This window comes from Tinamus guttatus, unplaced genomic scaffold (genome assembly GCF_059628265.1).
Source record: "Tinamus guttatus ecotype Peru unplaced genomic scaffold, ASM5962826v1 Tinamus_guttatus_pri_ptg000914l, whole genome shotgun sequence".
Classification (NCBI taxonomy): Eukaryota; Metazoa; Chordata; class Aves; order Tinamiformes; family Tinamidae; genus Tinamus; species Tinamus guttatus.
In genome coordinates, this window is record NW_028289448.1 from 4,665 (window position 1) to 23,648 (window position 18,984).

The 18,984-nt window shown below is 67.8% G+C and overlaps 2 protein-coding genes across 2 annotated transcripts; both read left to right on the forward strand.

Moving 5' to 3' along the window:
* Positions 1-235: 235 nt before the first annotated feature.
* PIP4K2C (phosphatidylinositol-5-phosphate 4-kinase type 2 gamma) lies at positions 236-11,046 on the forward strand. The gene is made up of 10 exons (XM_088537968.1): positions 236-372; positions 2,404-2,501; positions 2,588-2,684; positions 4,813-4,953; positions 7,241-7,387; positions 8,548-8,586; positions 8,787-8,900; positions 10,008-10,251; positions 10,328-10,431; positions 10,966-11,046. The coding sequence occupies exons 1-10, from the start codon at positions 238-240 to the stop codon at positions 11,044-11,046; spliced, it is 1,200 nt and encodes a 399-aa protein (XP_088394094.1). The 5' UTR covers positions 236-237.
* Positions 11,047-11,998: 952 nt separating this feature from the next.
* LOC148591222 (E3 ubiquitin-protein ligase DTX3-like) lies at positions 11,999-18,792 on the forward strand. Its single transcript, XM_088537955.1, has 5 exons — positions 11,999-12,037; positions 13,495-13,569; positions 14,833-15,461; positions 17,314-17,531; positions 18,706-18,792. Exons 2-5 carry the CDS (start codon positions 13,557-13,559, stop codon positions 18,779-18,781), a joined length of 936 nt encoding a protein of 311 aa, XP_088394081.1. The 5' UTR covers positions 11,999-12,037; positions 13,495-13,556; the 3' UTR covers positions 18,782-18,792.
* The last annotated feature ends 192 nt before the right edge of the window (positions 18,793-18,984 follow it).

The following is an 18,984-nucleotide window of genomic DNA, read 5'->3' on the forward strand; positions in this document are numbered from 1 at the left end:
CTATAAGGCGCCTATAGCGTGCGGAGCGCAGCGCGCCTGCGCGTGGCGCCGTGACGCGCGGCGGTGCGGGCGGAAGCGCAGCGGAAGCGGGGCGGGTGCGGGCGGAAGCGAAGCGGAAGCCGGGCGGGTGCGGGCGGAAGCCGGGCGGGTGCGGGCGGAAGCGGCGCGGAAGCGGCGCGGGCGCGGGCGGAAGCGCGGCGGCAGCTCGGCGCGGCGGGCCGGAAGCGGCGCGGCGGCATGGCGGCGGCGGGCCCGGCGGCGCCGCGCGGCCGCACCAAGCGGAAGCAGAAGCGGTTCGTGCCGCAGCGCGTGCGCGCGCCCCGCGCCGCCGACCCCCTGCTGGCCGTGCTGGCCTGGGGCGTGGGCCACCAGGTGAGGGCGGGGCCGGAGCGGGGCCTGCGGGGGGACCGGGAGAGCCCGCGGGCTGCGGGGGCCTCAGGGCGGCTCCTGTGGGGCCTCCATCCCCCATAGGGACCTTAGCCCCGCTTCTATGGGGCCTCCATCCCCTATAGGGACCTTAGCGCCGCTCCTATGGGGCCTCCATCCCCTATAGGGGCCTCAGCACCGCTCCTATGGGGCCTCCATCCCCCATAGGGACCTTAGCCCCGCTCCTATGGGGCCTCCATCCCCTATAGGGGTCTCAGCGCTGCTCCTATGGGGCCGGCGTGCCCTATAGGGACCTTAGCGCCGCTCCTGTGGGGCCTCCATCCCCTATAGGGGTCTTAGCGCTGATCCTATGGGGCCTCCATCCTCTATAGGGACCTCAGCCCCGCTGCTATGGGGCCATGGTGCCCTATAGGGGCCTCAGCGCCGCTCCTGGGGGGCCTCCATCCCCTATAGGGACCTTAGTCCCGCTCCTATGGGGCCGTGGTGCCCTATAGGGGCCTCAGCGCCTCTCCTATGGGGCCTCCATGTCCTATAGGGGCCTTAGCCCCCCGCACTGGGAGCACCATGCCCTATAGGGGCCTTAGCCTTGGTCCTATGGGGCTGCCATGCCCTATAGGGGACTTAGCGCGGGTCCTATGGGGCCTCCATCTCCTATAAAGGCTTTAGCGCCGCTCCTGTGGGGCCGCCGTGCCCCACGGTGACCCTCGGCCCCCTCCCTTGAACACCCGTCCCCTATGGGGGCCTTAGACCACTTGCTGTGGGGACCCTGTCCCCTACAGGGACCCCAGATCCGCCCCCATGGAGCCTCCCCCCCTATAGGGCTCTCTCCTCCCCTCCTATGGGGCCTCCATCCCCTATAGGACCCCCAGCCCCCCTCCATGGGGCCTCCATCCCCTATAGGGCCCCCAGATCCCCTCCCATGGGGCCTCCATCCCCTATAGGGCCCCCAGCCCCCCTCCATGGGGCCTCTATCCCCTATAGGGCCCCCAGATCCCCTCCCATGGGGCCTCCATCCCCTATAGGGCCCCCAGACCCCCCCCCATGGGGCCTCTATCCCCTATAGGGCCCCCAGACCCCCTCTCATGGGGCCTCTCCCCCTATAGGGCCCCCAGCCCCCCTCCCATGGGGCCTCCATCCCCTATAGGACCCCCAGCCCCCCTCCCATGGGGCTCCCGTCCCCTGTGGGGGTCTCGGCCCCCCTCGGCCCCCCGTCCCCTATAGGGCCCCTCCTATGGACACCCCGTCCCTATAGGGGCCTTAGACCCCCTCGCAGGGCCCCCCCCAGCCAAGGGGGTGACAGCTCAGGGGACGACCCCCCGCCCCGCCCCCAGGCCTTGGTGACATGGGAGGGGTTGGTGACGGTGACATGGGGGTGGTGACGGTGACATGGGGGTGGTGATGGTGACACAGGAGGGGTTGGTGACGGTGACACGGGGGGTGGTGACGGTGACATGGGGGTGGTGATGGTGACACCGGGGGATGGTGATGGTGACACGGGGGGTGGTGACGGTGACACAGGAGGGGTTGGTGATGGTGACACCGGGGGGAGGTTGGTGACGGTGACACGGGAGGGGTTGGTGACGGTGACATGGGGGGTGGTGACAGTGACACGGGGGTGGTGACGGTGACACGGGGGGTTGGTGATGGTGACACCGGGGGGGGGTTGGTGACGGTGACACCGGGAGGGGTTGGTGACGGTTACACCGCGGGTGTTGGTGACAGTGACATGGGGGTTGGTGACGGTGACATGGGGCAGGGGTTGGTGACGGTGCCATTGGGGGGTGGTGGCGGTGACACGGGGCTGGTGACGGTGACACAGGTGTTGGTGACGGTGCCGCGGGGGTGGTGACGGTGACACGGGGGTGGTGACAGTGACACAGGTGTTGGTGACGGTGACACGGGGGTGGTGACAGTGACACCAGGGGTTGGTGACAGTGACACAGGTGTTGGTGACGGTGACACGGGGGTGGTGACAGTGACACGGGGGTGGTGACAGCGCCGTCCCCGTCCCCCCAGATCGCGGAGCTCAGCCAGGTCCCCCTCCCCGTGATGCTGCTGCCCGACGACTTCAAGGCCAGCTCCAAGATCAAGGTCAACAACCACCTGTTCAACCGGTGAGCGGGGACACGGGGGACACGAGGGGACACGGGGGGACACGGGGACCCCCTGACGTCGTCCCGTCCCGTCCCCGTCCCCGCAGCGAGAACCTGCCCGGTCACTTCAAGTTCAAGGAGTACTGTCCCCAGGTGTTCCGCAACCTGCGCGAGCGCTTCGCCGTGGACGACCACGACTACCAGGTGGCCCCGCGGGTGTCCCCGCGTGTCCCCGTGTCCCCCCGTGTGTCCCTGCGTGTCCCTCGCTCATCCCTGCACATCGCCGCGTGTCCCCTGTGTGTCCCCGTGTGTCCCCGTGTGTGTCCCCGCGTGTCCCTCGCTCATCCCTGCACATCGCCGCGTGTCCCCGTGTGTCCCCGTGTGTCCCCGTGTGTGTCCCTGTGTGTCCCCGTGTGTGTCCCCGCGTGTCCCTCGCTCATCCCTGCACGTCGCCGCGTGTCCCCTGTGTGTCCCCGTGTGTCCCCATGTGTCCCTCGCTCAGCCCTGCACGTCGCCGCGTGTCCCCCGTGTGTCCCCACGTGTCCCCGTGTGTGTCCCCGTGTGTCCCCGTGTGTGTCCCCATGTGTCCCTCGCTCATCCCTGCACGTCGTCGCGTGTCCCCACGTGGCTCCTGTGTGTCCCCGTGTGTGTCCCTGTGTGTGTCCCCGCATGTCCCCATGTGTCCCTGTGCACCTCACTGTGTCCCCCGTGTGTCCCCATGTGTCCCTCGCTCATCCCTGCACGTTGTCGCGTGTCCCCACGTGTCCCCTGTGTGTCCCCCGTGTGTCCCCATGTGTCTGCGCATGGCCCCGTGTGTCCCCCGTGTGTCCCCTGTGTGTCCTCGTGTGTCCCTGTGTGTCCCCATGCACCTCACTGCGTCCCCTGTGTGTCCCCGTGTGTGTCCCCACATGTCCCCTGTGTGTCCCCGCGTGTCCCCACATGTCCCCACGTGTCCCTGTGTGTGTCCCTGTGCACCTCACTGTTTCCCCATGTGTCCCCGTGTGTCCCCATGTGTCCCTCGCTCAGCCCTGCACGTCCCCATGTGTCTCCTGCGTGTCCCCATGTGGCCCCATGTGTCCCCATGCACCTCACTGTATCCCCTGCGTGTCCCTGCGTGGCCCATGTGTCCCCACATGTCTCCGCATGTCCCCGCGTGTCCCGTGTGTCCCCACGTGTCCCTGTGTGTCCCTGCGTGTGCCCCCATGTGTCCCCGTGTGCCCCCTGCATGTCCCCACACATCCCTGTGTGTCCCCCACGTGCCCCCACATGTCCCCTGCGTGCCCCCGTGTGTCCCTGTGTGTCCCCATGCACCTCGCTGTGTCCTCACGCGTCCCCCGCATGTCCCTGTGTCCCCATGTGTCCCCACGCAGCTCTGTGTGTCCCCATGTCTCCAGTGTATCCCCGCGTGTCCCCATGTGCCCTGCGCGCCTCTCCGTGTCCCCCATGTCCCCACGTGTCCCCACGCATCGCCCGCATGTCCCCGCATGTCCCTGCGTGTCCCCATGTGTCCCCCACATGGCCTCGTGTGTCCCTGCATGTCCCCGTGCGTCCCCGCGCGCCTCTCCATGTCCCCCGCATGTCCCCGCATGTCCCCATGTGTCCCGTACATGGCCCTGCGTGTCCCCACACACCTCACTGTGTCCCCCGTGTGTCCTCACGTGTCCCCGCGCGTCCCTGCGTGTCCCCACGCATCCCAGCCTGTCCCCACACGCCTCACCGTGTCCCCATGTCCCCACGCATCCCTGTGCGCCTCACTGTGTCCCTGCGTGTCCCCACCTGTCCCCATGCGCCCCCCCATGTCCCCGCGTGTCCCCCATGCGCAGGTGTCCCCACACGCCTCACTGTGTCCCTGCGTCCCCGCGTGTCCCCTGTGCCTCACCGTGTCCCCACCTGTCCCCGCGTGTCCCCGCGCGCCTCACCACGTCCCCGCGCGCAGGTGTCCGCACACGCCTCACTGTGTCCCCATGTCCCCACACGTCCCTGTGCGCCTCACCGTGTCCCCGGCGTGCAAGTGTCCCCACACACCTCACTGTGTCCCCCGTGTGTCTCCACGCATCCCTGCGTGCCTCAGTGTGTCCCCATGCGTCCCCGCATGTCCCCCACATGTCCCCGCACACCTCACGGAGTCCATGTGTCCCCGTGTCCCCGCGTGTCCCCCGCACCTCACCGTGTCCCTGTGCCTCACCGTGTCCCCACGTCCCCGCATGTCCCCTGCGCCTCACGGCGTCCCCGCCGCAGGTGTCTCCACACGCCTCACCGCGTCCCTGTGTCCCCGCTCCTCCCGGTGTCCCCGTGTCCCCCCACACGTCACGGTGTCCCCGCGTCCCCGCAGGTGTCCCTGACGCGCAGCCCCCCGCACGCCGAGGGCAGCGAGCGGCGCCTGCTGCTGTCGTTCGACCGCACGTTGGTGGTGAAGGAGCTGTCGAGCGAGGAGGTGGCCGACGTGCACGGGCTGCTGTGCCACTACCACCAGGTGGGACACGAGGGGACACGGGGACACGGGGGACATGGGGGACACGGGGACACGTTGGTGGTGAAGGAGCTGTCGAGCGAGGAGGTGGCCGACGTGCACGGGCTGCTGTGCCACTACCACCAGGTGGGACACGAGGGGACACGGGGACACGGGGGACATGGGGGACACGGGGACACGTTGGTGGTGAAGGAGCTGTCGAGCGAGGAGGTGGCCGACGTGCACGGGCTGCTGTGCCACTACCACCAGGTGGGACATGAGGGGACACGGGGACACGGGGACATGAGGGGACACGGGGGACACGGGGACACGGGGACACGGGGGACACGGGGGGACACGGGGACACGGGGACATGGGGGACACGGGGACACGGGGGACACGGGGACACGGGGACACGGGGGACACGGGGACACGGGGGACACGGGGACACGTTGGTGGTGAAGGAGCTGTCGAGCGAGGAGGTGGCCGACGTGCACGGGCTGCTGTGCCACTACCACCAGGTGGGACATGAGGGGACACGGGGACACGTGGGAGAACACGGGGGGACACATGGGGACACTGAGCGCCCTGTGTCCCCCAGTACGGGATGCAGTGCCACAGCAGCTGCAGGGACACACCGTGACACTGAGCCCCATGTCCCCGTGTCCCCAGTACGTCGTGCAGTGCCACGGCTGTCATGGGGACACACGGTGACACTGAACCCCGTGTCCCCATGTCCCCAGTGCGTGGTGCAGTGCCACAGCTGTCATGGGGACACATGGTGACACTGAGCCCCGTGTCCCCACAGTACGTGGTGCAGTGTCACGGCTCCACACTCAGTGTCCTCGTGTCCCCATGTCCCCAGTACATGGTGCAGTGTCACGGCTCCACGCTCAGTGTCCCCATGTCCCCATGTCCCCAGTACGTGGTGCAGTGTCACGGCTCCACGCTGTGGTGACACAAGGTGACACTGGTCCCCATGTCCCCATGTCCCCAGTACGTGGTGCAGTGTCACCATGTCCCCGTGTCCCCATGTCCCCAGTACGTGGTGCAGTGCCACGGCTCCACGCTCAGTGTCCCCATGTCCCCGTGTCCCCAGTACATGGTGCAGTGCCACGGCTCCACGCTGTGGTGACACAAGGTGACACTGGTCCCCGTGTCCCCATGTCCCCAGTACGTGGTGCAGTGTCACCATGTCCCCGTGTCCCCATGTCCCCAGTACGTGGTGCAGTGCCACGGCTCCACGCTCAGTGTCCCCATGTCCCCAGTACGTGGTGCAGTGTCACCATGTCCCCGTGTCCCCGTGTCCCCATGTCCCCCCAGTACGTGGTGCAGTGTCACGGCTCCACGCTCAGTGTCCCCGTGTCCCCATGTCCCCATGTCCCCACAGTACGTGGTGCAGTGCCACGGCTCCACGCTCAGTGTCCCCATGTCCCCATGTCCCCACAGTACGTGGTGCAGTGTCACGGCTCCACGCTCAGTGTCCCCGTGTCCCCATGTCCCCGTGTCCCCACAGTACGTGGTGCAGTGTCACGGCTCCACGCTCAGTGTCCCCATGTCCCCATGTCCCCAGTACGTGGTGCAGTGTCACCATGTCCCCGTGTCCCCATGTCCCCAGTACGTGGTGCAGTGTCACGGCTCCACGCTCAGTGTCCCCGTGTCCCCATGTCCCCACAGTACGTGGTGCAGTGTTACCATGTCCCCATGTCCCCACAGTACGTGGTGCAGTGTCACGGCTCCACGCTCAGTGTCCCCGTGTCCCCATGTCCCCATGTCCCCAGTACGTGGTGCAGTGTCACCATGTCCCCGTGTCCCCGTGTCCCCATGCCCCCAGTACGTGGTGCAGTGTCACGGCTCCACGCTCAGTGTCCCCATGTCCCCATGTCCCCAGTACGTGGTGCAGTGTCACCATGTCCCCGTGTCCCCATGTCCCCAGTACGTGGTGCAGTGTCACGGCTCCACGCTCAGTGTCCCCATGTCCCCATGTCCCCAGTACGTGGTGCAGTGTCACGGCTCCACACTCAGTGTCCCCGTGTCCCTGTGTCCCCATGTCCCCAGTACGTGGTGCAGTGCCACGGCTCCACGCTCAGTGTCCCCATGTCCCCATGTCCCCAGTACGTGGTGCAGTGTCACCATGTCCCCATGTCCCCATGTCCCCAGTACGTGGTGCAGTGTCACGGCTCCACGCTCAGTGTCCTCGTGTCCCCATGTCCCCAGTACGTGGTGCAGTGTCACGGCTCCACGCTCAGTGTCCCCATGTCCCCAGTACGTGGTGCAGTGTCCCCATGTCCCCATGTCCCCATGTCCCCAGTACGTGGTGCAGTGTCACGGCTCCACGCTCCTGCCCCAGCTCCTCGGCATGTACCGCGCCAGCGTGGACAGCGAGGACACCTACGTCCTCGTCATGCGCAACGTGTTCGGCCACCGCCTGCCCGTGCACAGGAAGTACGACCTGAAGGTAACGGGGGCACCGGGGGACGGGGACGGGGACACGGAGAGGGACGGGGACAGCGGGGGGACGGGGACACCAGGGGGACGGGGACAGCGGGGGGGACAGGGACACCGGGGGGACGGGGACACGGGGGGGACGGGGACACTGGGGGGATGGGGACACCGGGGGGACGGGGACACTGGGAGGACGGGGGGACGGAGAGGGATGGGGCCACCAAGGGGATGGGGACACGTTGGGGACGGGGACACTAGAGGGGACGGGGACACTGGAGGGATGGGGACAGCAGGGGGATGGGGACACCGGGGGGATGGGGACACCAGGGGGACAGGGACACTAGGGGGACGGGGACACTAGGGGGGATGGGGACAGCGGGGGGGATGGGGACACCGGGGGGACAGGGACACTAGGGGGATGGGGACACTAGGGGGGATGGGGACAGCGGGGGAATGGGGACAGCGGGGGGACAGGGACACTAGGGGGACGGGGACACTAGGGGGGACAGGACACCGGGGGGATGGGGACACTCGGAGGGACGGGGACATGGGGTGGGATGGGGACACGGGGGGGATGGGGATACTGATGGGGATAGGGACACTGGAGGGATGGTGACACCAGGGGGGACAGGGACAGCAGTGGGGACGGGGACACCGGGGGGACGGGGACACTAGGGGCGATGGGGACACCGGGGGGGACGGGGAGAATAGGGGGGACAGGGACACCTCAGGGTGATGGGGCCCCCGGTGACACCTGGGAGGGGACGGGGAGCCCGGTGACACCTGGGAGTGACGGGGCACCCAGTGTCACCTCGAGGGGATGGGGCGCCCAGGGCCACTCGGGGGTGACGGGGTGCCCAGGGCCACCTGGGGGGACAGGGCACCTGGTGACACCTGGGGGTGATGGGGACACCCCGGGTGACACCTGGGGGTGACGGGGCATCCGGTGTCACCACAGGGTGACAGGGCACCTGGTGACACCTGGGGGTGATGGGGACACCCCCGGTGACACCTGGGGGTGACGGGGCATCCGGTGTCACCGCAGGGTGACAGGGACGCTCGGGGCCGGGACCCCCAAAGCGGCTCCTGTCCCTGGGGACCCGGACGGCCCCGTTGTCCCCTCCCGTGTCCCCTCTGCTCCCCCCGGCCTAACGCAGCCTCTGGTCCCCCCAGGGGTCCCTGGTGTCCCGAGAAGCCAGTGACAAGGAGAAGGTACCGGCGTGGGGGACACGCGGGTGCCACCGTCCTCGTCCCCGGCTGATCCCTGCGCGCAGGGACCGAGGTGCCACCGCGCCGGTCCCCAGGGCGTCCCCAAGACGCGCAGGGCCCCGTGGGGGTGGGGGGGAGCCCCAAGGACCCCCTGGGTGGCTTGGCGTGGGGAGGGGACGTCCCACGCGGCCGTGTCACCGCAGGGCAAGGAGCTGCCCACGCTGAAGGACGTGGACTTCCTCAACAAGGGCGAGAAGCTCTACGTGGCCGAGGACGACAAGAGGGACTTCATGGAGAAGCTCAAGAGGGACGTGGAGGTGGGCGGGGACACGGGGCAGGGCTGGGGACACGGGGCAGGGCTGGGGACACCGGGCAGAGCTGGGCACCACGGGTGGGCTCCCCTCCCCAGAATGGTCCGTGGCCACCTCCTTTGGCCAACCCATAACCAATCCATGGCCACTTGCTTTGGCCAACCCATGAGCACCTCCTTTGGCCAACCTATGGCCACCTCTTTTGGCCAACCCCTTTGGTCAACCCTTGGCCAACCCATGGCCACCTCCTTTGACCAACCCTTGACCTAGCCCATGGGAACCTTCTTTGGCCACCCCCTTTGGTCAACCCTTGGCCAACCCATGAGCACCTCCTTTGGCCAACCTATGGCCACCTCCTTTGGCCACCTCCTTTGGCCAACCTGTGGCCAACCCATGGGACCTCCTTTGGCCAACCCATAGCTAGCCCATGGGAGCCTTCTTTGGCCACCCCCTTTGGCCAACCTTTGGCCAACCCTTGGCCAACCCATAGTCACCTCCTTTGGCCAACCCATACCTAGTGCATGGGAACCTTCTTTGGCCACCCCCTTTGGTCAACCCTTGGCCAACCCATGGGCACCTCCTTTGGTCAACTCATAGCTAGCCCATGGGAACCTTCTTTGGCCACCCCCTTTGGTCAACCCATGGCCACCTCCTTTGGCCAACCCATAGCTAGCCCATGGGAGTCTTCTTTGGCCACCCCCTTTGGCCAACCCTTGGCCAACCCATGGGCACCTCCTTTGGCCAACCCATAGCTAGCCCATGGGAACCTTCTTTGGCCACCCACTTTGGCCAACCCTTGGCCAACCCATGGCCACCTCCTTTGGCCAACCCATAGCTAGCCCATGTAACCTTCTTTGGCCACCCCCTTTGGTCAACCCATGGCCACCTCCTTTGGCCAACTCATACCTAGCCCATGGGCACCTCCTTTGGCCAACCCATGGGACCTCCTTTGACCAACCTTTGGAAGCTCCTTTGGCCAACCCTTGGAAGCTCCTTTGGCCAACCCTTGGCCAACCCATGGGACCTCCTTTGGCCAACCCATGGGACCTCCTTTGCCCAACCCATGGCCGCCTCCTTTGGCCAACGCGTGGCCGCGTCCCGCGGCGCCCGCAGTTCCTGGTGCAGCTGAAGATCATGGACTACAGCCTGCTGCTGGGCATCCACGACGTGGCGCGCGCCGAGCAGGACGAGGACGAGGAGCTGGAGGACGAGGAGGGCGACGAGGGGCCGGGCGCCGTCGCGGGCTCCTACGGCACCTCCCCGGAGGGCATCGGCGGCTACCTGAGCGCCCAGCGCCCGCTCGGCCCCGGCGACTTCGACCCCTACGTGGACGTGTACGGCGTGCGGGGCGCCGAGGGTGAGCGGGGGCCGCGGGGGCCGCGGGGGACACGGGGGACGCCGCGGGGCTCACCCCCCGTGTCCCCGGCCCCAAGGCGGCCCCCGCAGGGAGGTCTATTTCATGGGCCTCATCGACATCCTCACGCAGTACGACGCGCGCAAGAAGGCCGCGCACGCCGCCAAGACCGTCAAGCACGGGGTGAGCGGGGGGTTGTGCCCCCCGGGGGGGGGTATTTGCCCCCTGGGGGGATGTTTTTGCCCCAAGGGGGGTGTTTTACCCCTCTGAGGGTCTTGTTGCCCCTGAGGGGGTGTTGTTGCCCCGGGGGGGGGTGTTGCCCCAAATGGAGGGGTGTTGTCCCGGGGGGGTGTTGTTGACTCCTGGGGGTCTTGTTGCCCCCTGGGGTTGTTGTTGCCCTGGGGGGTTATTGTTGCCCCTGTAGGGGTATTGTTGCCCTGCGGGGGTGTTGTTGCCTCCCTGGGGGTGTTGCTACCCCGGGGGGGTGTTGCTGCAGTTTGGGGGAGCGTTGTCCTGGGGTAGAGGGTGTGTGGTTGCCCCCCAGGGGTGTCATTGCCCTAGGGGGGTGTTGTTGCCCCGGGGGTGTCATTGTCCCCCTGGGGATGTTGTTGCCCTTGGAGGGGTGTCATTGCCCCAGGATGGTGTTGTTGCCCCCCCGGGGGTGTTACTGCCCCCCCGGGGGTGTCGTTGCCCCCGTCGCCGCTGACCGTCCCGCAGGCGGGCGCCGAGATCTCCACGGTGCACCCGGAGCAGTACGCCAAGCGCTTCCTGGACTTCGTCACCAACATCTTCGCGTAGGGGGGACGGCGATGGCGGTGACACCCCCGGCGATGGCGGTGACACCCCCCCGACGATGACACCCCCGGCGATGACACCCCCATCACGGAGCCCCCCCCGTCACAGAGCCCCCCCGTGACCGCCCCCCCCCGTCACGGACCCCCCCGGGGGTTTTGCCCCTCAAGTGCCTTATTGTCCCCTGGGGGGTTTGGGGTTCGGGGGGGTCCTGCTCTATGCAATAATTTGGGGGGGTTCCCTCCCCCCCCCAAACGGGAGGTCCATGGGGCCCCCCTGCCCCGGCCACGTTGCCCCTGCCCCCCCCCCCCCGCTGGGGGGGGGTAATTTAAACACTAATTACCTCCTGGGGGTAATTTAAACACTAATTGCCCCAGGTTGGGGGGACCCCCTTCCTTGGGGGGGGTTAGGGGCTCCCCATTGTCCCCCCCCCGTTGTGTCCCCTGGGGTGTCCCTGGGGGGGGGAATAGACCCCCCCCCGTCCCTGTTATGGGTCTGGCTTGGGGGGGGGGCACCCCCACATCCCCCCCCCATCCCGTTCCGGTGTGGGGGGGTCCCTGCCCCCTCCCCATTGCACATGGGACCACGGGGGGGGGCAGCCCCCGTTACCCCCCCCCCCTTCATTCCGGTGTGGAGGGGGGGGGACACATCGCTCCAGCCGCCCCCCCGCACACACGGGGGGGTCACGGAGCCCCCCCCCGTATCCTAATAAATAAATTATTGGACCGGTTCTGGCTCTGCCCCGTCACTGCCCCCCCCGCCCCGCGCTCCCGTCTCCATGACGACCAGGCCCGTTCCGCGAGGGGGGGGGCTGCTCCGGTTTCCGCTCGCCCCTCCCGCCGCGCCGTCCGCAGGCCCCGCCCCCGTTGCCATGGCGCCGCGGCCCCGCCCCGCGCGGCCACGTGACGCGCGGCGGAGCGCCGCTCCCCCCCCCGCAGCCGCCGCCGCCGCCGCACCGGGCCCGCCGCCCCCGCCATGATCCGGCCCCCCGGCTATGGTGGGTCCGACCCCCCCGGCCCCGCGACACCCCCCCCGGCCCCGGCCCCGGTAACGGGCAGGGCCCGGCGCAGCCTCCCCCCCCTCCCCGCGTCGTCGGTGTCGCCCGGTGCCCCCCCCCCACCGGGGGTGACATCCCCCCCCCGGGGCTCCGCCAGGCCCGGCCCCCCCCGCGCGGCCCCTTCCCCCCCCCCCCCGCTCCCATCCCGCCCCCATCGGGCCCGTCCCCCCCCCCCCCCCATCCTCCCCCTCCTCCCTGGCCCAGCCCCCCCCCAACCCCCCCGGCCCCTCCTGCCCCCCGGCCCCCCCATCCCGCCCCCCATCCCGCCCCCACGGCCTGTCCCCCCCCCCCCAATTTGGGCTGTTTGTCATTTCCTGGGGACACTGCGGGGGGGGGGGGGACCGGCCTCCTTTTCGGGGGGGCCCGGCCGGGGGGTTCCGTGGGGCTGGGGGTGCAGGGTCCCCCTTGGGGTGCAGGGTCCCCTGTTTGGGGGTGCCGGGTCCCTCTTTGGGGGTTCAGGGTGCCCTCTTTGGGGTGCAGGGTCCCCCCTCGGGGTGCAGGGTCCCTGTTTGGGGGTGCAGGGTCCCCCCTCGGGGTGCAGGATCCCCTGCTTGGGGGTGCAGGGTCCCTCTTTAGGGGTGCAGGGTCCCCCCTTTGGGGGTTCAGGGTCCCCCCTCAGGGTGTAGGGTCCCTCCTCGAGGTGCAGGGTCCCTCTTTGGGGTTCAGGGTCCCTCTCGAGGTGCAGGGTCCCTGTTTGGGGGTGCAGGGTCCCCCTCGGGGTGCAGGGTCCCTCTTTGGGTGTGCAGGGTCCCTCTTGGGGTGCAGGGTTCCCTGTTTGGGGGTGCAAGGTCCCCTCTTTGGAGGTGCAGGGTCCCTCTTTGGGGTTCAGGGTCCCCTCTTTGGGGGTGCAGGGTCCCTGTTTGGGGGTGCAGGGTCCCTGTTTGAGGGTACAGGGTCCCCCTTTGGGTGCAGGGTCCCTCTCGAGGTGCAGGGTCCCCTCTTTGGGGTTCAGGGTCCCCCCCTCGAGGTGCAGGGTCCCTCCTGGGGGTGCAGGGTCCCCCTTTGGGGTTCAGGGTCCCTCTCGAGGTGCAGGGTCCCTGTTTGGGGGTTCAGGGTCCCTGTTTGGGGTGCAGGGTCCCCCTTAGGGTGCAGGGTCCCTCTTTGGGGTGCAGGGTCCCCCCTCAGGGTGCAGGGTCCCTCTTTGGGGGTGCAGGGTCCCTGTTTGAGGGTACAGGGTCCCCCTTTGGGTGCAGGGTCCCTCTCGAGGTGCAGGGTCCCCTCTTTGGGGTGCAGGGTCCCCTCTTTGGGGTTCAGGGTCCCTCTCGGGGTGCAGGGTCCCCTCTTTGGGGTGCAGGGTCCCTCCTCGGGGTGCAGGGTCCCTGTTTGGGTGCAGGGTCCCCCCGGGGACACCCCGCGCTCCGGGGGGCCGTCCCGACGCTGTCCCCATGTCCCCCCAGCCCGTGGCCGGCGGCTCCGCTGATCCCGGCTCCGCTGGTGGCCCCGGCCGGCGCCGCCCCCCATGGGCTCCCCAGGTGGGCGCTGCCCCCCCCGCGGGCGGGGGTGCCCCAGAGCCCCCCCTAATGTGGGGCAGGGGCTGGGACCCCCCGGGGGGGTTGAGGCTCTGGAGGCCTCAGTGCCACCGCGGGGGACACCGGGGACGGGGCCTGGGGGGGCATCGTGGGCAGGGGGGGGCATCGTGGGCGGGGGGGTCACCATGGACAGGGGGTGTCACCATGGATGTGGGGGAGTCACCATGGTCATGGGGGTGTCACCATGGATGTGGGGGGCTCACTATGGGCATGGGGGGGTCACCATGGACGAGGGGGGGTCACCATGGATGGAGAGAGTCACCATGGACGAGGGGGGGTCACCATGGGCCTGGGGGTGTCACCATGGATGTGAAGGTGTCACCATGGACGTGGGGGTGTCACCATGGATGGAGAGAGTCACCATGGACGAGGGGGGGTCACCATGGACGTGGGGGTGTCACCATGGATGTGGGGGGATCACTATGGGCATGGGGGGGTCACTATGGGCATGGGGGGGTCACCATGGGCCTGGGGGTGTCACCATGGATGTGAAGGTGTCACCATGGACGTGGGGGGGTCACCATGGGCATGAGGGGGTCATCATGGATGTGGGGGGGTCACCATGGATGGGGGGAGTCACCATGGACGAGGGGGAGTCACCATGGACGAGGGGGGGTCACTATGGGCAGGGGGGTCACCGTGGGCGTTGGGGTGTCACCATGGGCATGGGGAGGTCACCATGGGCAGGGGGAGGTCACCGTGGGCGTTGGGGTGTCACCATGGGCTTGAGGGGGTCACCATGGACGTCGGGGGGTCACCATGGATGGGGGGGGTCACCATGAACGTGGAGGGGGTCACCATGTATGTGGGGGTGTCACCGTGGGCGTTGGGATGTCACCATGGGCGTGAGGGGGTCACCAGGGACGTGGGGGGGTCACCATGGATGGGGGGGGGTCACCGTGGATGGGGGGGTCACCATGGATGGAGGGGGTCACCGTGGATGGGGGGGGTCACCGTGGATGGGGGGGGTCACCATGGACGTCGGGGGGTCACCATGGATGGAGGGGGTCACCACGGGCATGAGGGGGTCACCATGGATGGGGGGTGTCACTCTGGGAAGGGAGATGTCACCATGGACGTGGGGGACCATGGGCAGCCCCATGAGCAGCGCGGAAGCCCCCGGAGCGCGAGGAAGGCTCCGTGCGGGGACACGGAGGTGGCCGGGGTGCGGGGGGGGGCCACCCCGTGGTGACCGTCCCCCCGCAGTGTCCTTCGTCCTGTCGAGGATGGCGGCGTGCGGCGGCGCCGCCAAGAACAAGCTGACCGTGTCCAAGCGCGTGTGGGACTTCGTGAGCAAGGAGAGCGCGGCCAAGCTGGCGCGCCTCAAGGAGGACACCAAGGTGAGCATCCTGGTGGACGGCGAGACCTCCGACATCTACGTGCTGCAGCTGAGCGCGCCCGCCGGCGCCGCCGGCCTCTACGCGGCGCGCAAGGCGCTCAAGGCGCTGCTCAAGGAGGCCGAGAAGGAGCTCAAGAAGGCGCCGCGGCGCGGCGAGCCGCCGGGCTGCGCGGCCCTGCGGGACGGGGCGCCCCGCGCGCGCGGCGCGGCCCGCGACGACGAGCCCGAGCGGCAGTGCCCCATCTGCCTGGGCGAGATCCAGAACATGAAGACGCTGGAGAAGTGCCGGCACTCGTTCTGCGAGGATTGCATCACGCGCGCGCTGCAGGTCAAGACGGCGTGCCCCATGTGCGGCCGCTTCTACGGGCAGCTCGTGGGCAACCAGCCGCAGAACGGGCGCATGCTGGTCACCAAGGACTCCAGCCTGCTGCTCCCCGGCTACGAGAAGTTCGGCACCATCATCATCCAGTACGTCTTCCCGCCCGGCGTGCAAGGGGTAAGAGCGCCGGGACGGCCCCGGGCCTGAGCGCGCGGCCACCCGGCTTCCCCGACCCGCCGGGCGGCCCCAGCACCCAAAGGTGTCCCCTTGGCACCTCTGGGCGCCCCTCAGCCTTGGTGGGTCCCCATGACCCAACTCGGCACCCTTGGGCACCCCTCAACCTTGATGTGTTTCCATGATGCAGCTTGGCGCCCTTGGGCGCCCCTCAACCTTGGTGGGTCCCCATGACCCAGCTTGGCACCCTTGGACAACCCTCAACTTTGGTGGGTCTTCATGACCCAGTTTGGCCCCATTGGGCAACCTCCAATTTTGGTGGGTCCCCATGACCCAGCTTGGCACCCTTGGGCAACCCCCTAGTTGGGTCTCCATTACCCAACTAGGCACCCTTGGGCACCCCTCAACCTTGGTGGGTCCCCATGACTCAGCTTGGCCCCATTGGGCAATCTCCAATTTTAGTGGGTCGCCATGACCCAACTCGGCACCGTTGGGCGCCCCTCAGGCTTGGTGGGTCCCCATGACCCACCTTGGCACCCTTGGGCAACCCCCAACTTTGGTGGGTCTCCATTACCCAGCTTGGCACCCTTGGACACTCCTCAACCTCAGTGGGTCCCCATGACCCAACTTGGCACCTTTGGGCACCCCTCAACCTTGGTGTGTTCCCATGACCCAACTCAGCACCCTTGAGCAACCCCCAACTTTGGTGGGTCCCCATGACCCAACTCAGCACCCTTGGGTGCCCCTCACCCTCGGTGTGTCCCCATGACCCAACTCAGCACCCTTGGGCGCCCCTCAAGCTTAGTGTGTTCCCATGACCCAACTCAGCACCCTTGGGCGCCCCTCAATCTTGGTGGGTTCCCATGACCCAGCTGGGCACCCTTGGGCAACCCCCAACTTTGGTGGGTCCCCATGACCCAACTCAGCACCCTTGGGCGCCCCTCACCCTCGGTGTGTCCCCATGACCCAACTCAGCACCCTTGGGCGCCCCTCAACCTTAGTGTGTTCCCATGACCCAACTCAGCACCCTTGGGCGCCCCTCAATCTTGGTGGGTTCCCATGACCCAGCTGGGCACCCTTGGGCAACCCCCAATTTTGGTGGATCCCCATGACCCAACTCGGCACCCTTGGGCAACCCCCAACTTTGGTGGGTCCCCATGACCCAGCTTGGCCTCATTGGGCAATCCTCAACCTTAGTGTGTTTCCATGACCCAACTAGGCGCCCTTGGGCGCCCCTCAACCTCGGTGGGTCCCCATGACCCAGCTTGGCCCCATTGGGCAATCCTCATCCTCGGTGTGTTCCCGTGACCCAACTCAGCACCCTTGGGCGCCCCTCACCCTCGGTGGGTCCCCATGACCCAACTCAGCACCCTTGGGCGCCCCTCACCCTCGGTGGGTCCCCATGACCCAACTAGGCGCCCTTGGGCGCCCCTCAACCTCGGTGGGTCCCCATGACCCAGCTTGGCCCCATTGGGCAATCCTCATTCTCGGTGTGTTCCCGTGACCCAACTCAGCACCCTTGGGCGCCCCTCACCCTCGGTGGGTCCCCATGACCCAACTAGGCGCCCTTGGGCGCCCCTCACCCTCGGTGGGTCCCCATGACCCAACTCAGCACCCTTGGGCGCCCCTCACCCTCGGTGGGTCCCCATGACCCAACTAGGCACCCTTGGGTGCCCCTCACCCTCGGTGGGTCCCCATGACCCACCCCTGTGTCCCTGGCACCCCTGGGCTCCCCGTACCTTCACCGGATGCCCCCGACGCATCCCGGTGCTCCCAATCCCAGGCCAAGCGCCCCAACTGCCCCCAGGGCTCCCCCGTTGCCCCGCGCCCCCCTGACGCCGCGGCCGCCCCGCAGGTGGAGCACCCCAACCCGGGCGTGCGCTACCCGGGCACCACGCGCGTCGCCTACCTGCCCGACTGCCCCGAGGGCAACAAGGTGCTGGGGCTGTTCCGCAAGGCCTTCGAGCAGCGCCTCACCTTCACCGTGGGCACCTCCATGACCACCGGGCGCGCCAACGTCATCACGTGGAACGACATCCACCACAAGACCAACTGCACCGGAGGGCCGCAGCTGTACGGACGGGACGGGGATGGGAATGGGGATGATGGGGATGGGGATGATGGGGATGGGGATGGAGATGGGAATGGGGATGGGGATGGGAATGGGGATGATGGAGAAGGGGATGGGGATGGGGATGATGGGGATGGAGATGGAGATGGGGAGGATGGGGATGATGAAGGGGATGGGAATGGGGATGGGAATGGGGAAGGGGATGATGGGGAAGGGGATGATGGAGAAGGGGATGGGGATGGGAATGGAGAAAGGAATGGGGATGGAGAAAGGAATGGGGATGGGGATGGGGATGATGGGAATGGGGATGGGGATGGGAATGATGGGGATGGGGATGGGAAAGGGAATGGGGGTGGGGATAGGGATGGAAATAGAGAAGGGAATAGGAATGGGAATGGGGAAGGGAATGGGGATGGGGATGGGAATGGGAATGGGGAAGGGAATGGGGAAGGGGATGGGGATGATGGGGAAGGGGATGGAGATGGGGAAGGGGATAGAGAAGGGAATGGGGATGGAGAAGGGAATGGGGATGATGGGGAAGGGGATGGGAATGGGGAAGGGGATGATGGGAAAGGGAATGGGAATGGGGATGGAGAGGGGAATGAGGTTGGGGATAGAGAAGGGAGTGGGGATGGGAATGGGGAAGGTGAATGGGAATGGGGATGGAGAAGGGGATGGGGACAGGGATGGGGATGGGAATGGGGAAGGGGATGATGGGGAAGGGAATGGGGAAGGGGATGGAGAAGGGGATAGGGATAGAAAAGGGGATAGGGATGGGGAAGGGGATGATGGGGAAGGTGATAGGAATGGGGATGGGAATGGGGAAGGAGAGGGGAATGGGGATAGAGAAGGAAATGAGAATGGGTAATAGGAAGGGGATGGGAATGGGGATGGAGAAGGGAATGGGGAAGGGGATAGGGATAGAAAAGGGGGTAGGGATGGAGAAGGGAATGGGGATGGGAAAGGGGATAGGGAAGGGGAAGGGGATGAGGATGGGAATGGGGATGGGGACGAGGATGGGGATGGGGATGAGGATGGGGATGATGGGGACGGGGACGGGGATGACGGGGACAGGATGGGGAAGGGGATGACGGGGACGGGATGGGGACGGCAGCTCCAGGCGGTCGGCTCCGTCCCGCGCGGGGGCCGCGTCCCCCCACGTGTCGCTGCCCGCAGGTTCGGCTACCCCGACCCCACGTACCTGGCGCGGGTGCAGGAGGAGCTGCGGGCCAAGGGCATCACCGAGGACTGAACGGGGGGGGGACACGGAACGGCCCCCACCCCCACCGGGGGGCGGGGCTGCCGCGGGGGGCGGGGCTGCCGCGGGGGGCGGGGCCGCGGGTTGAGGGATTTTTTTTATTTCTACCCCCCCCCCCATTAATGCGCGTTACCCCCCCCCCCCCGCCCCCCCCGCTCTGTAACTTTGATCCAATAAAAAATATGCAAGATGGCGAC